At 37.6% G+C, this 15,745-nt stretch overlaps 1 protein-coding gene across 8 annotated transcripts in view; it reads left to right on the top strand.

Moving 5' to 3' along the window:
• The first annotated feature begins 6,605 nt into the window (after nucleotides 1-6,605).
• RBMS1 (RNA binding motif single stranded interacting protein 1) overlaps nucleotides 6,606-15,745 on the top strand; it is a 203,493-nt gene continuing 194,353 nt past the window's right edge. For 3 of the 8 annotated variants that reach the window (XM_064484843.1, XM_064484842.1, XM_064484845.1), the window contains exon 1: nucleotides 6,606-7,123. In XM_064484843.1, the coding sequence (XP_064340913.1) occupies nucleotides 7,049-7,123 (75 nt within the window). In that variant the 5' untranslated portion in view covers nucleotides 6,606-7,048. The remainder of the gene's footprint in view (nucleotides 7,124-15,745) is intronic. The other 5 variants (XM_064484844.1, XM_031451526.2, XM_064484841.1 and 2 more) reach the window with 5 other exon arrangements.

Below are 15,745 nucleotides of genomic sequence, written 5' to 3'. Positions count from 1 at the left end.
ATCAGCAAATAGACCATTGCATACTGATAGTGCTCACTAAATGCTTACTGGATGAATTAATTAGTTATAAATTATTTCATTCATCTTTTTGTGGAGATGATTATCTGGGCTATGGTGATAAAGAGGTGAAACCCTGTTTATAAACCACTCATCCTCAGCAGAGCTGATTGGGGGAATGTACATCCTTGATGGTCAACTGAGTCCTTGGTTCCACCACATTCTTAGATAGCAGCATCCAACTCCATGCATTACCTGCTAAATTTAGGACTAGTAGTCTACCATCATCAATGTTTTTAAAATATTCACTGTAACTGAGTTCTTCAGCTGTGCTCAATTTTAGCCTTCTTAACAAATATATCAAATACAATTTTTAATTCATGTATACGTCTTGTCTATTTCACTTCTTGGAGGAATGTTTTTCTAAAGTTTGGTACCTACTGATTGAAATATCTGTGTTCCTTTTATTGGTCTAAAACACACTGGGGCAAGGAGGGAATGTGTGGGTGGATGTCAGACAGTCACCCTTGCAAATCACAAAATCACTGAATTTCTAAATTGGAAGGGATGTTTGAGCATTTAAAAACCATTTCTTATCATGAGTTTTGGAGGATGCCTCCAATGAATTTGCACATTAATTGGATAATTGGTGTTTGGAGAGAGGTTCAGACTGGGTGCCATGGGAGAGGCATTCAATCAAACGTGGTGGTTGAGGGAACACTTGATGGAGCTGAGTCTTAAGAAAGGCTAAGAGTAGACCAGGCGAAAAAAGGTAAAACATGCTCCAGGGAGAAGGAACAGAAAAAGCCAAAGCTGATTAGAGCTGTACAACAATTCGGTGAGGTCTAGAAGGAGCAGGCATGGAGGGGAGGAAAAACTACAAGCCACAAGTTAATGTAGCAGAGGGAAATGAATCTGGAAAAATGGGAAGGTCTAGTCAGGAAGGGACTTTTGAGCTGTGATAAATAGTGTGATCTGAATAGTGCTCCTCAAATTCTGGGGGAGGATAAGGGACATATTCTGAGATTTTTAAAAATATGTGCCTCAGTTTGGTGGAAAAAATTTAAAGCATATTGTTACTTATAAAGTTTATAAGATTTTACTTTTTAAGACAGGGCTCCATAAAATAATGTCTGAGGATAAATACCTGAGAAACATCAGGCTAGAAGATTTATATAGAACCTTCCCTGAAGACTGTAAAACAATTCTCTATTCATAACAAAACTCCACTGTACATTATAACCACTGGTTCCCTTTTATCTACACTTTTATTTGTTTAACTCTCTAAGAACTCTAACGTATATGTCAGTCACACATTCACCTTGCAAAAACTATGTGGGCTTTCTATTTTAAGTGTTCAGTAAATGTATTACCAACATCACCTAGTTACCTAGTGAGGAAGCAAATTCTCCAAGTTCTGCACTTGGAAGTCCTTCTCAAGCATCTAAATCCCGTTTCCAATTCACTGATGCTCTAGCACAGGGGTTTTTTGTAGCAAAATTTCTAATTTTATCCTTCATTTCCATTCAGTATTTCAATACTCTCAGGCACATGGCATTAGAACAAAGGCATTCATCAATGCTAGTTTGTTTGGTCCACTTCTGATAAACTATAACGGAAAAAAAAGTTTACCTTTGGTTGTAAGTGAAATCAGATTGGAGATCTTGGAAGGGACAATTTGTGCCTCAGAGTCTTTAACTTGATGCTTCTTCTGCAGGGACACAACCGCCCACATTTCCCCTCATACAGGGTTCTTAAGGCTGACCCTTTCTCACTCATCGTGTCTCCTCCAAATGGTTTTCCCTGACTACTAAAATTCCTAACCCAGCTCCCACAAATTACTTTCCTAATGGTAGCCTGTTGCTTTCTTCATGGAGTTTATTACAGTTTATTATTGTTTTATCTCTCTTTCACTAGACTGTAAGCTCCATTCAAGCGAACACCAAATCAACTCTATCCCTAATATCCTGCACATAGAGGATGCTTCTTAAATGTTAGTGAAGTTATAAATGTGTAACTTCTTTTGGGGAAAATCACTCAATAACTCATGCTCTCCTAAGGATCATCTTGGCACAAATTTCATTAAGAATATTTCATGAGCTCCTCCCCACAAACATAATAAGAATGAAAAACACATTTTAAAGAATTTATTATTTTTAAAAAATTTAAAAGCAAGCTGATGTGGGTTTCTTAGAGAAGTAGCTGATCCAGGTTTGGGCATATACTATACAAGGACCTGGGACATTCTTATCATGCTAGAAAGTAAAACGTCTATCAACGACTATTGGAGTGTGGTTTAAAAAAACCCCAAAAAGCCCACAGGAGCCAGTTCAAAGGGTTTCCCATTGGCCAAAGATGGGACAATTTCAGCCGCAACAAGAATAATGATTGTGATGGACTGAAGCAAACATATAAAAATCCACAACCTGTTGTTATTGAAAACTGGTAAGCTTTGGAGTTTTCTATAGCATCAACTTATTATTCTGAAAATTAGTAAACAGGCTAACTTTTATCCTGCTTTTCCTGTGCTATATTTCAAGTTAACCAAAGAATTGAAGAGAGAAAAATTCTCCATAGACAACTTCCAACTAATAAGTGTAGAAGGAATGATAAAATTATAAAAACCACAATTTTGTAACCCCTAATGAAATAATGGATTGAGGTAACACTTATGAATGATTATTAAAATCATGGAACTTTCTAATGGATAAGTCAAACTAATACCCGAACTGATCAATCTTAACAAATATGTCTCCCTTGATGCAACGTGAGATCATCACATCACCCATATGTGTTCAGCACCATCTATGAAATGGTCTTTGCCAAAAAAAGTGAACCTGCATGTAATTAAACCTCTGGAACTAACCATCAACTTTAAGTGACACCATAAGGTTGCAATCAGCCATGTGAGAAATTCTATAGGACAAATGACTTGATTTCTTTAATAAATAAACATCAGTTTAAAGTTAGTGGGGGGTGAACTTTTATATATTAAAAGAGGCTAAGCGATATATCAATCAAATTTAATATGTGGAAATTGTTTAATCCTGATTTTAACAAATGAACCACAAAAAGCGATTTTTAGATAATCAGAGATAAATAAACAAGAACTGAGTATTAGTTGATCTTAACAAACTGTTGTCAGTTTTGTTAGTGGTGATCATGATACTGAATTTTTATAAGTTCTTATTTATTAGAGGTCGATGTTGAAATAGCTATAAAGAAATGATAACAATGTTTGGGATTTGCTTTAAAACACTCCAGAAAAATTAAAGAATGTGTGTGTGTGTGTGAAAGAGAGAGAGAGAGGGAGAGAGGAAGAAAAAGAGAGAGAAACAAGAATTACAAAATGTTGATAGATGTTGGAGCTGGATGTTAGGAACAGAAGGGACATTATTCTTTCTGTTTTGGTATATGTTTAAAAATGATTATGAATAAAATAAAAAGCTGAGCTTCGTCTTAAAAATGTGTTAGTATAAAATACAGCAAACATACAAAAGAGTTTATAAACCACTTAAAGAAAAGTATTGAAACATATTTTTACGTATCCACAAACGAATGCAAAACACGGAACATCACCATCTCTACAAGTCCCCTTCTGTCCCTCCCTGAACATCTTACCCTTCTTCTCCCTCAGAGATAAGCCACCACCATTCTGAGTTTTGTTATAACCCCCTTGTTTTTCTTTATAGTTTTTTTTAAAAAAAACTGCTCATGAACCTATTCTTTTTTTTTCAAATTGAAGGATAGTTGATTTACAATGTGTTACTCATATACCTATTCTTACACATACTGTTTAGTTGTTTTTTCTGTTTTCAACGTCATATAAATGGAATCATGCTTTATGTTACTTGCTTCTTGCAACGTCAATTTTGAAATGATCCATATTGATGCTTTTAACTATGGTTTATTCCATTTCACCGCTGCAAAGTGTTCCATTGTAGACATATACCAGTCTTCTTACCATTCTACAGTTAGTAGACTTTTGAGTTATTTTCAGTATATCATGAACATTCCTGTATATTTCTTTTGGTGCACAGATAGAAGGAATTCTTTGAAGTATGTAACTACAGGTAGAATTACTGCATCACTGCATACATGTGAATAAAATGGGGTAATGCAAAACTGTTTTCTAAAGTGATGGATGTACCAATATACATTTCCTCCAGTAAGAAGTGTTTTTGAGATCTTCCCCTTTTCTACATTTTCACCTACTCTTAATATTTTCAGAGTTCTTAAAATTTGCCAGTCTGGTGAGTGTGAAATTGTATCTTATTATTATTTTAATTTGCACTTCCTTTATTACTAATTAGTATGAGCATCTTTTCATAGGTTATAGGGACATCTGTGTTTCTTCCTCTGTGAAATACACACATTCATTCTTTTACTTATATATTTTAACAAGTTGTTTTTCTTTTTTAATTTAATTTTAAGGAGTTCTCTATATATTCTGTATATTAGACTTTTGTAGTTATTTGGATTATAAATAACTATTTTGTGGCTTGCTTTTTCACTTTCTTTATAGAATCCTTTAATGAATCAGTGTTCCAAATTTTAATATAGTCAAATTGATCAATCTTGCACTCTTGCCCACCTTATTAAAGAAATCCTTCCCTACCTCAAGGCTATAAAGATATTTCCTACATTGTCTTCTAGCAGCTTTATAGTTTTTTGTTTTTTTTTTTTTTTTTTTACATCTAGGTCTTTAATTCACTTGAACTTTTTTCTTCCCTTTTTGTGAAGCAGAGCTCCAATTTCAGTTTTTTCCATATGGATAGCCAATTGACCCAGAATCATTTATTGAAAAGCTCATTCTTTCTCCACTGCACTGCAATACGAATGCAGTCATAAATCAAGTGTCTACATAATTGTGGGTGTGCTTCTGGGCTCTGTAAAACAGGCTGAATTTTCATCATCCAGAAAAAAAAATGTAGAAGAGTCTGAGTTTGGTAATTTCTTTTATCTACTCATGTCTAGAACTCTGAGAGCATTCTTAACTCATTGTCTTCCTTTAGTCACTCCTTTAAACCATCGTTTCTAGTCCTCCCAGGTTCTTACTGCATGTTAGTTTTTGTCAGTTCTCTTACCAATTGTATTTAAAGGTCCCACATTGTAACACTATAAAGAACTGTTTTAAGCTCCCCTAGCTAGACAATGAACCACTCAAACCTTCAGATTGATATTAACCTCAGTACCTACCATACAGCAGAAGCTCAGTAAATACTAGTTTCCCTTTAGGATTTCTCATGAGTTAATTGTTCATTCTTTTCAATAGAATATGATATGCCTCCTGGCATATCCAAAATATTTTCACATGAACTTACATTTGTTTTTTTAAAAATGTATAGCTCATCTAAATCATATAAAGATGATAAAGGTGTCATTTTGGAAACCTATTTCATTATTTTAAAGTATCTTACTAAACCTTCTGAAATGTAATCAGATAAAAATGTAACTGTTTAACAAAATTATGCATTCCATTTCAGTTTGATTTACCTTTGTGCTATTGTGAAAACAGACTCTCAGAAAACCAAATGACAAAACAAAATGATCAAGGTCTATTTAACAACAAATTAATTTTTCATTACATTTTATTAGGTGTGCAGGAACTCCAATTTGAAGGTGCTTTCTTACTTATCCTATTTGTACATTTCGGTATTATCTCTTGTTGAGCTAGAATATAAGTCTTCTCCAGGTACCTTCAGGGACCAATTAACTCCATTAAATTTTATCCAGTTATTTAGTGAACTGAACCACTGCTGTCTGGGGCTGTCTGGAGCTGTGACAATTAGGAGATGGAAAGAGGCAGAAAGAGAGAGATTGATTTTAATATGTCATTGAAGTACACTGCAACAGTATGCCAGCGTGACTTTCAAAATGGCCTTAAAATATTCCAAACTCAGGGAGTTTCCTTGCTCCTGAGTGGGAGTTGACAGACTGTCTGGCAGCATTAGAAAGAGGCAGAGAAAAGCTGATGTCTATATTGTGTCCTCTAATAATAACATTCTGCTTCTTTGCGACATCTCCCCCTTAGAAGAATCCGTCTATTTGTTATGAGGGGTGGTGTGTGTGTGTGTTTGCGCGCGAGCTTTGCGTCCTCTTGTGCCGCATGATTTCACCTCTCACATCTGAGAAAACCAAATTGAAGGACAGTAACCCTCCCAAGGTCACCTAGAAAATCAGCGTTGTGGCCAGGGAGGTGGCGGTGGGGAGGATCAGAACCCAGGTGTCCCGACTCCAGCTTTGTGGTTGGGTACTAAATCATTTTCCTTCTCTTTTGGAAAAACAAAAACCAAAAACACTGTATGGGGGGAAGTGAGAGATTAATCAGATTTCCTCCCCCCTCCTTAGCTCCCCTCCCCCTTAAGGAGATAAAACTCATGAAAGCAAATGAGGTGCCCACTCTGTAGTTCTTAAGCCAGTTACCCCCAAGCCACCCTGGCCCTCCAACCCCAACACAAAGCAATCCAGGCTCCCAGGGTTTCTGCCGGTCCAACCGCGAGCCTGAGAGGTGAGGAGTGGTTAAAACTCAGCCCTCACCTCCAGCCGGTCGCGGCTCTGCTGGCGCCCAAGCCCCGCCCCTGCCCGCCCTTCCCCCACGGCCTCCGCACGCCAGCCCCTCTCCCCTCTCCCAATCGGGCGCACCCACCCCAGATGCCGCCTGGCACCGAGCGCAGCCGTCGCCGACGCCACCGCCGCCGTCACAGCACCACTTTCCACTTGTATTGATCACCTCCCAGCCCCGCTCACCCTGCTCGCAGGAGCAGAGCGTGGCCAGCGCGCCAGCCCTTGGCAGCCCCGGAGCAGCTGGGCTCCGCGAGGCAACTCCTTGGGAGCGCCCTGTCCGGGGTGCCCTCTGCGCTCTGCAGTGTCTTTCTCTCTGCCTGGGAGGAGGAGGAGGAGAAGGAGGAGGACGTCTGGTACGGGCTGGGAGGTGGAGCAGCGGCAGCAGCCGCCGCCGCCGCCGCCGGAAAGGGAGAGGCAGGAGAGATCGAGACTTGGAAACCCCAAAGTGCCCGCGACCCTGCACGGCAGGCTCCCTTCCAGCTTCATGGGCAAAGTGTGGAAACAGCAGATGTACCCTCAGTACGCCACCTACTACTACCCTCAGTATCTTCAAGCGAAGGTAAAGGGACGCCAGGGAGGGGGCTCCGGGGCCGCGCGGCTTTGCCGGGAGGGGCGCGCCGCGAGCCCCTGGCGCCCCCGGCGGAGTTGATGGAAGGTTGCTAACTATAGCGCCGGCCTGGGCGAAGCCGGGCGGCGCGGGGCGGCGGCTGCCCGCGGAGCGGAGTGCGGGGATCGGATTACAGAAAGCCGCGGAGGGAGAGACTAGACAGGAAAGAGCCGCCAGCCCCTTCCTGGCCCGGGAGGCGGGGAGGGTCGCGGGCCCAGCCGCTGCCCCTCGCCGAGCTTGGGTTGCTCGGCCGCGGATGCCTGGGGCCCTTGGCAGGACCCGCTTGCGGTGCGGCTGTGCGACCCCTTCTCCTGGGCCTCGCCTGGCGAGCAGTAACTCTTGGCTTTCCTCGGGGTGGCGCGGGGCCTCCCGCCCCCCGGGGACGCCCCTCAGCCTCCCGCGCGCGCGATGACTGGGGCTCCAGGGGGGGGACGGGACTTTTCCTCCCCGCCTCCAGCCCTGCGCGCCCGCCCCTCGCCTTGATCTTTGTGCGGTGTGGCACTTCACCTGGTTACTGATTTCTACTTTTACGCTGGTGTTTTGGGTAGAAAAGTGGCCAAAGTTCACTCAGCGTTCATTGATGTCCCTTTTAATTCCTCCCTGTAAGCTTTTGCAGAGAAGGGACAATGGGCAGATGTCAGTGCAGAGAAAGAAGTGACTTTGTATTTAGTGTAGAAAAATACTACCTTATATGTTTACCACAGATTGATTTCCAATGGTGCTTTCTCAAAAGTGGCCTTGGCACATTCTTAGGTAACACAGCGGATGACATGTAGTTATACAAATTGCAGCTGGCTTTCTAGGGACCCTGGGTACGTTGTTAGTGGGCTTATCTTATTTTTACAATAAGAATTTGATGCCTCCCGCACTCATTAAAAAAAAATTGAGTCCTTGAAGAGTGAGAGTTTCACTGCTTTAGAAGCTTCTTCCACAGTTTGGGAGGGCGAAAGTTGGATGCACCATCCTTCTTCAGCCATTAGCATCTCCTATCAGGAGTCCAGGTGCCCTTCTGGATCACAAAAAGACTAGTATGGATGCAGTGTGTGAACTTTCTTTGGGAGGCTGTAGTCATGCCCTGCTCGCTGGCAGACGGCATTTCTGGCCTGGTGCAAAGAATCTCTGATGTAATCTTGATAAGCTTTTCCTTCTTACAGTGTGTGTGGTCCATGTTACTTACCTACATCATAGCTCTGTATTTGTCCATGTAAAAAGGACACTTGTCAGCATAGAGAACAGAAATTGCTTAGTCCTCAAGGGCCTTATTTTAACCCCCTCCCCATTTTCATTTTACTTTGAGTTGGCAGAAAACAGCAAGATGGTAGCAGCGAAGACACTCATTATTCATTTATGTGAGGTCGCGGCTGTATTTGTTTTCAGGGTCTGGAGGGAGGTACCCGGTTTTTGGTGAGCTACATTGCAAATGTAAGTTGTTCAAAGAAATGTTGAGGTGTAATCAGTTCACTACCTTTTAGATATCATGTATGTTTAATGCACTTGTTTAAATTATGCAGCATTGGGTACCTAAAGGACAGCCTATTCAACACTTAACTGTATGAATAATAAATAACACACGGTCAGGTGAAGAAGAAAAAAGGCTGTGTTTCTACAGGCACATTCACCTTAGTAATTTTTATGTACCATTAGTAAGTTAGAAACCAAGTACATAGCATTTAATATAGCTAATGCAGTGCCATTTGGCCCTTTTTGCCCCGTAAATAATTGAAGAGAGAGACAAACGGCAAGAGCCTGCTCTAGTAATTAGGGTCGGATCCCAGAAAGCTTTAGGGCCCATTTTCTGAAAGTGTGCTTCCTGCATAAAGCATTTAATATTGATTTCTGTTACGGTAAATGACATTCTCAAAACATATCTTGCTGTTTCTACTATGAAATCTGAAATCCTATTACTCTGAATCTCTTTGTTTCCAGAGAAAGACACACATACTCACTTGACCTATATAACATGGTATTAAAGTTTGATAATTAAATTTAAATTCCCTATTGTAAAGTATCTTGATTATCTCAGAAAGAGGCATCTCCTAAAATGTAAAGAGACTAGATGCAGATTTTGGGAAAGCATAATTCAGAACACATAGCCCTTTTTTTCTCCCTTATCTAATCTAGCTAATCTAACATGGTATTGTGAGTCATTAAAGAAATAGAGACTTCGTTTGATTTGTACTTAGTTTAAAAACAAGTGTTACCTAATTTACCTAAAGAGTTAATGAACTGACTTAGAATCTGTTGTCTACAGTGATGATCCCTGGCTGTGTGTATGTTTTAACCTTCCTGAAATATGGGGTAGAAAACATCACTGTTTAAAGTACAATGATGTGTTTGCTAGTCAGAGTTGTTTTGAAACTTCTGTTTGGAAGCTATATCAAAAAGTGAGGAAAGTCACAGTTGTTTACAAAGTGATATTTGACTTAAACTTGTGATCAAGAGATGGGTGTGATTGAGAAGGAATAAAGGGTTGAGATTTCTTTTCATCAGAAGAAATAGATACCAATGAAAATGGCACTTGAAAATGAGTTTTGTTACCATACTTTAAAAAGTTAACATATGTCAAATCATTCTTCGTGTGTTAATCATGCAATCAGAGTCTGTTTTGAAAAATCTACTCATTTTTCTCTGTAAAAATAGATTAGTTACTTCTACATTTCATTAACAGTCAACAACAACAAGAAAAATCTATGGAGCTGTATTGCACCATGTGACCATATTGGTATGCTTTGTGCTTTGATATAAAGAAAATTATTAGAAAAAGTAACACAGTTGCGTTAAACATAAAGTAAAATCGAGGATGTTATGGAAGGGCAAGACATGGGTAGAAATGAAGGAGACTGCGAAATTTTCATAATACTTTATTGTAAAGTAACATAGATTTCAAGTAACCTGATTTTACACGCTTGTGGAAGTTTTTGTATTTCTCTGTAAAGATGGTCTTAGCACAGCAGGGTTCTCTTTATCACCTGACACATTCACTCTAAGATGTAGGTTGGTATAGCTTTGTAAATATAAGCACATATTGTTCTAAAGGATTTCCTGAATTATTAAATGACTTATGCCATACTGTTACAAATTAAATTTGGTATCTACGTCTCAGCTACACAGAAAAGATTCTGATAATTTAACATATTTAACTTAAAATTTTATATTTATTGTTAAGGCAACCTTTGATTTCTGTTTGTTTCAAAGATACCGTGACATACATTACTGCCAATGCATGTGTGCAAATATTTATGGGAATTGAAATACTTATTCTAGTTCTTTTGAAGAAAGAGAAGTACAAAATGTTCTTTACATGGTTAGCTAATATTTTGTACCAACTAGAAGCAATTTGACACATTTGTGATCTTTGTTCACAGTTATATTGTTTTCTATACCAAAAAGTGTTCTACCCTAAAGAAATGTCTGTTTCTAAAACAGGTTTATTTTAAAGCCATTTTTGTTTGGGTATATGCCAACAAACATACCTGAACCTAGCTTCAAAATCTGAAAAATAATGACTGATATAATTTGTTATTCTATTAATAAAGGCTACCAGAAAAAAAGCAGTTTTTTCTGAATTGAATTTTTGGGTGCATTAACATTTTGTTGAATTCCTTACATTTAATTAGTTATAGCCAAATGACTATTGTATCAGTCTGTTTCTCCAGGAATTAAGGGTCACGGTTTAATACTTGGATACTGAGTGTATTAAGGTGGATTGGAGGTACAGTGGCATGATATTAAGACTTGGGGTGCTTTGTGTTTTAAGAAATAACTATATTTGTGAGATAAATAAAGTTTGCTTAATTGTATCAATATAGTAATGCAACATTTTACATGGTGAATACACCTTATTTCTTTGGGTGAGTAGGATATTTTGGCTATCTGGAAGTGGTGTCGGAAGACTCAAGGTCATGGAATTGTTAAAATGGAGATGCACTATAATGAAATATTGTAGCACCCTTCCCCTCAGAAAACTATTTCATTTGAATTTCCATTTTATATATATATACACACACACACACACACACACATATATTATATAATGGGGTATATATATTTAATGGAAATTCCATTAACATATTTAACTTTATATATGTTAGGAGCCGAATTTTAAGCTACTAGAAGGGAACAGGAAAAGATAAGTGAAGAGAAGCAGGAACGTTTTCAACCGCTTACTATCAGTATAACTAGATATACCTTACATGTTTGGCAATCTTACATTAAATTTAAATTTAAATTTAAATATGGGCAATTTCTGTGTTATGAATTTTTTTAACTTTACTGACATATTGCTCAGACTTTGTATTTTGACTAATGGTTTTTAAGAACTTTAAAATTACCCTAGCTTACTTAATGAGTACTGAAATTTTAAGTTATAGGTCTTTTAGCTAAAGACAGAAGGATCTTTTTGCCTTTTCTTTTTACTGAGGAGGGAGTTGCCAGAAAAGAAAATTCCTTTTTGCCTCTAGATCTGCTTAACCAATAAAAATCATGTGAGGAAGATCTAGAATGGAAGTAAAAGTGATAATGGACACTTAAATATTGTTCATTCTTTTTAGAGATGAGGAATTTCTTTGCTAGTTTATTTTTTAGTGGATGCTCGGTTTTCTAAAGTTTATTTTCCCCAAGCATGGTCTCCCGTTCCCTCAGTACATCTCTCTTCAAAGGATATCAACGCACCCTAGGTCCTTGATTTGCAGAACCATATATGCTAATTAAATGCTTGTTAGTGACTGTTACTCAGAATAAGTACATGCAGAATATTTTTAGACCAGAAAAAAGTTATAGACCAAAATCTACAAATATAATAACCCAGCCTAATTTTCTAACAGAATTTCAATATAGTTTGATTTGTATTTTGATTTATTTTCTTCCTATAATGAAAGCTTTCTAACGTTTTATGAAGTAAGAGCCCTAAGATGGAGCGCATATCAGTTGGTCAGTGCTTAATTAACGGAATCAAAGTGCCTTTTTGTTCAATCTTTCTGGTTCCAGGAAAAAAAAATCTCATAGTATTATATAGAAGGGGGAAATGTTACATGTGATGGATTGGTGACTCAGCCTGTCTTTGCCTCCTATTACTGGCCCCTACCAACACAATTCAAACTTTTTCCTGCTTAATTTTTGGAAAATCCCCCCTTTCAGTGTATTTCAGAGTTGGTAAAAACATATTTATTTAATGAATAATAACTAAAATATAAACTAGCATTGAGGTGTTCAGAATTATAATTATCTCTCAGTAACTGAGTGTTGCATAACCCTAAATGTGACATTCAGCCATTTAGCTTTTTATCCTATTCATTGGGGATATTATAGGAATAAGCAGGAACATATCAAATTGCTGTTAAGTGTAAGTGTTTTATTCAATGTAACATAGCTTATGCTAAAGAAAATGTAGTAATGATATGTCAGTGATTTAAATGCAGTGCCATAATATTTGGTATAAAATTAAGCCATATATTCAAAGTTGAACATTGGGCTTGGGGATTTTATGTAGAGTGAATGTAAATGTTCTGATTTCTCTGCTGTATCATTTTAACAAGAAAATAGTGAAACCTTGTGGAACTCGGCTATGCCTGAGGAGAAACACTCGGAGGATATAGATATTTACCACTGGGAGTCTGGTCAGATGCTACACAGCAAAATGTCATCTTAGAATCACGTGTGTCGAACACACATGCAAATTTGAACATACACACAAATCTGAAAACAAACTGAATAATTTTTTAATCAGGTAGATATGCGGTGAAAAGTGTAAAGAGAATGGTGACCACTAAACCAAGTTAAACGTGTATCTCACATAATCAAATTCCTTATTTTTGCTTAATGCATCTAGTTTTATTAACATAATTAGTATGAATGTTTAAATTTTTCAAACAAGCATTGGAAAATAAGTGTGTCAAAGATGGTGAGAGAGAGAAAAAAAAAGAGGGCAAAAATCAACATCTGGACCTCCTAGAGTAGAAAATGTTGAGTCTAAAACTGAACATTGTCGTTCTCATACACTCTCTTTTAGCTCATTCTTAAATGGATGCATTTACCATTTTAGAAGATGGAGAACAGTCTTCTGGTTGATAAATATGAAAATCTGGATTCTAAAAGAGAAATTAGATGCTAATATAAACAGTTAACTTGCTTATAACTGTAAACACACAGTATCAACGTCTGGTGGATGATTTCCTACAATGACTGTACCATCTGTATTCTGGAATTAGGTTAAGTTTTAAGCTAGTAGTTTGTGGGAAATTGCTGAGGCTCGTGTGGGGCTAAAGTACCAACTAATTGATCGTATTTCCTGAGCGACCCCAGTGCACCATTCTCCACACTTGACTTTGGGAAGGGTTAAGGAGTGTAATATCTGGTCCCTGCTCTCCAGCTGCCAGGGAAGAGAGAATGGACACAATTCAAGAAATAAGCAAAGGATATTTACAAATAGTACATACAGGAAGGCAGCATATCAACCAAGGATCTTAGTGACAGGAAGGCATTCAGATCTATATGTGGGATTGAAAACAGTGCTATGTGTATTGTGAGAGAAAGTAAAGTGCTAATAAAACTTACAATAAACCTGGGAATTTTAGAAAGAATTGGACTTTGGATTAATGGATGAAAATTTCTTTAATTGATAACACCATTGTTTTGTATATTTTTTGCTGTTTAATCCTCTTATGAGTACTTAGAATTTTAAAGAATATCGCTTTTTTTGTATTTTATGTTAACTCCTCAAAGTTTCATATTCAGTTACCTTATTTTACATTATTATTTTCCAGTTTTATTCTTATCGCTATTAAGCCAACCTGTTTGGGTTGTGACAGGCTGAGAATATAGCCCTTAAATGATAACATAATGGTTATATAGAAATGTTACTTTTATTGTTTAAACCATTTGAAGGGATATTTAGTTTTCCTAAATTATTAGCCTTGTTGGATTTTTGTTATGCTGCTAATTACATCGTTGTGTGCCTGCAATCTATATGGTGATAATATATGTATTGTGAGCTGGCATTTCTTCAGAAAATCACTGATTTTTTTTATTATTCCTGATCTTTCATGATTATAGCATTCTCTTCTCTTTATTTGGTCATTATCTAGCTTTAATTCTTTTAAAATAAGCTGTTATTTATCTCTGCAATGGAACTAAGTCCTTGAGGAGTCATACTATCCTCTGGCCTCAGTGTGGGACACAGAACTCGTTCCTGTGGCTGCCCATTGAACAGCGTGTGCTATTGGGCTGCTGGGTCCAGAAAAAAAGAGTGATTTCAGGGAAAGTTTATATGCAACAAAGCTGGATCATTTCATAGATATCCTAAATAATTTTTACTGATCTCGAAAGAAAAATGCATCATCTTCCCAGCTCTGCAAGTATGTGGGTCCATTTTACATGATAGCGGTTTTGTTTTTAAGTAAGTTGAAAAATTGACTAATTAGAATGGGTGGAATTAGATGGATACATACTGGAATATTGTGCTTTTTCTTAACTTGAGTTTCTTGGGGGGAAATCAAATTCACCAAAACTGAATTTTAGATTATAAACTTACACTTCTATTTTACTTAAGCTCCTCAAATGACACTATACTATTTCCCTATTTAACACTTTCTAAACATGATGATTTTGAGAGTTGTAATTGGGAGTATATTTGTGCTGGAGAACCTTTTAAACCCTTCCTTACTTGTACAATAACAATGAAATATCCTAGTTTACGAAATAAAGTCTCAGATAAAATATTTGGTTATAAGGAAAAGTAAATTCTGTCAGAAATTTGTAATACCACAACTTCACCTTTGTCTTCTCAACAGTAACTTGAATTCATCACCAAACATGCTTTTGACAAATGCAGACATTTATAAAAAGAAAAATTTGCCAGTTTTTATTTTCAGGTAATTACCTGAAATACTCCCAAGGTCCTCTCTGCCTCCTACAAAGTGCAGCTTTGATTAATTTCATTATTTTGAAAATGGAAGCCTTTAAAAAAAAGTTCTTAATCTCTGTCACCTTTATTCCACATGATTATTTGCATACTTGTATTAATAACAACAACAATAACAGAACGAACTGGCCACCAGAGAAACTTCTATGGCAGAAGTTCTATAGCTGGGCAAATGATATATTTTAAAGCTCTTTGTGATTTGTTCTGTGATTGGGTATATCTTATCTTACAAGTGAATTATGTTTCCAAACAAATTTTGTTTCAAATAGTTCACTTATCAGTTATTCAGAACTTCAAACTCATCTAGTATATTTCATATATAAATTATTGTATTTAATGATAGGGTCCCCAGACAACCCATAAGAGCCTAGGAAAGTAACTCACTTTATAATTCACATATAATTGTTCTATACTGACCCTACCATAGAACCAAATCACCATACCAGACAACACTTCTTGGAGGAGGTGGGTGAATATTCAGAGTTGGAATTCCAGGAGCCCATCTTTGCCCCCTTTAGGGGAGTGAGAAGGCTTTCCTAACTCACTTGAGGGGCAGTCGGAAGACAAGAGCTCCCCATACTCCCTCCACAGGCCTTTGCGTTTCTAGGACTGGAGACTGTGTTTCAGGAAGAGTTGGGAGGAGTGTCTTGTGGCAT

This window comes from Camelus dromedarius, chromosome 4, assembly GCF_036321535.1.
Source record: "Camelus dromedarius isolate mCamDro1 chromosome 4, mCamDro1.pat, whole genome shotgun sequence".
In the NCBI taxonomy this organism is placed as follows: domain Eukaryota; kingdom Metazoa; phylum Chordata; class Mammalia; order Artiodactyla; family Camelidae; genus Camelus; species Camelus dromedarius.
The sequence above is the reverse complement of the archived record's forward strand: the minus strand, read 5'-3'. Positions and strand labels throughout refer to the sequence as shown.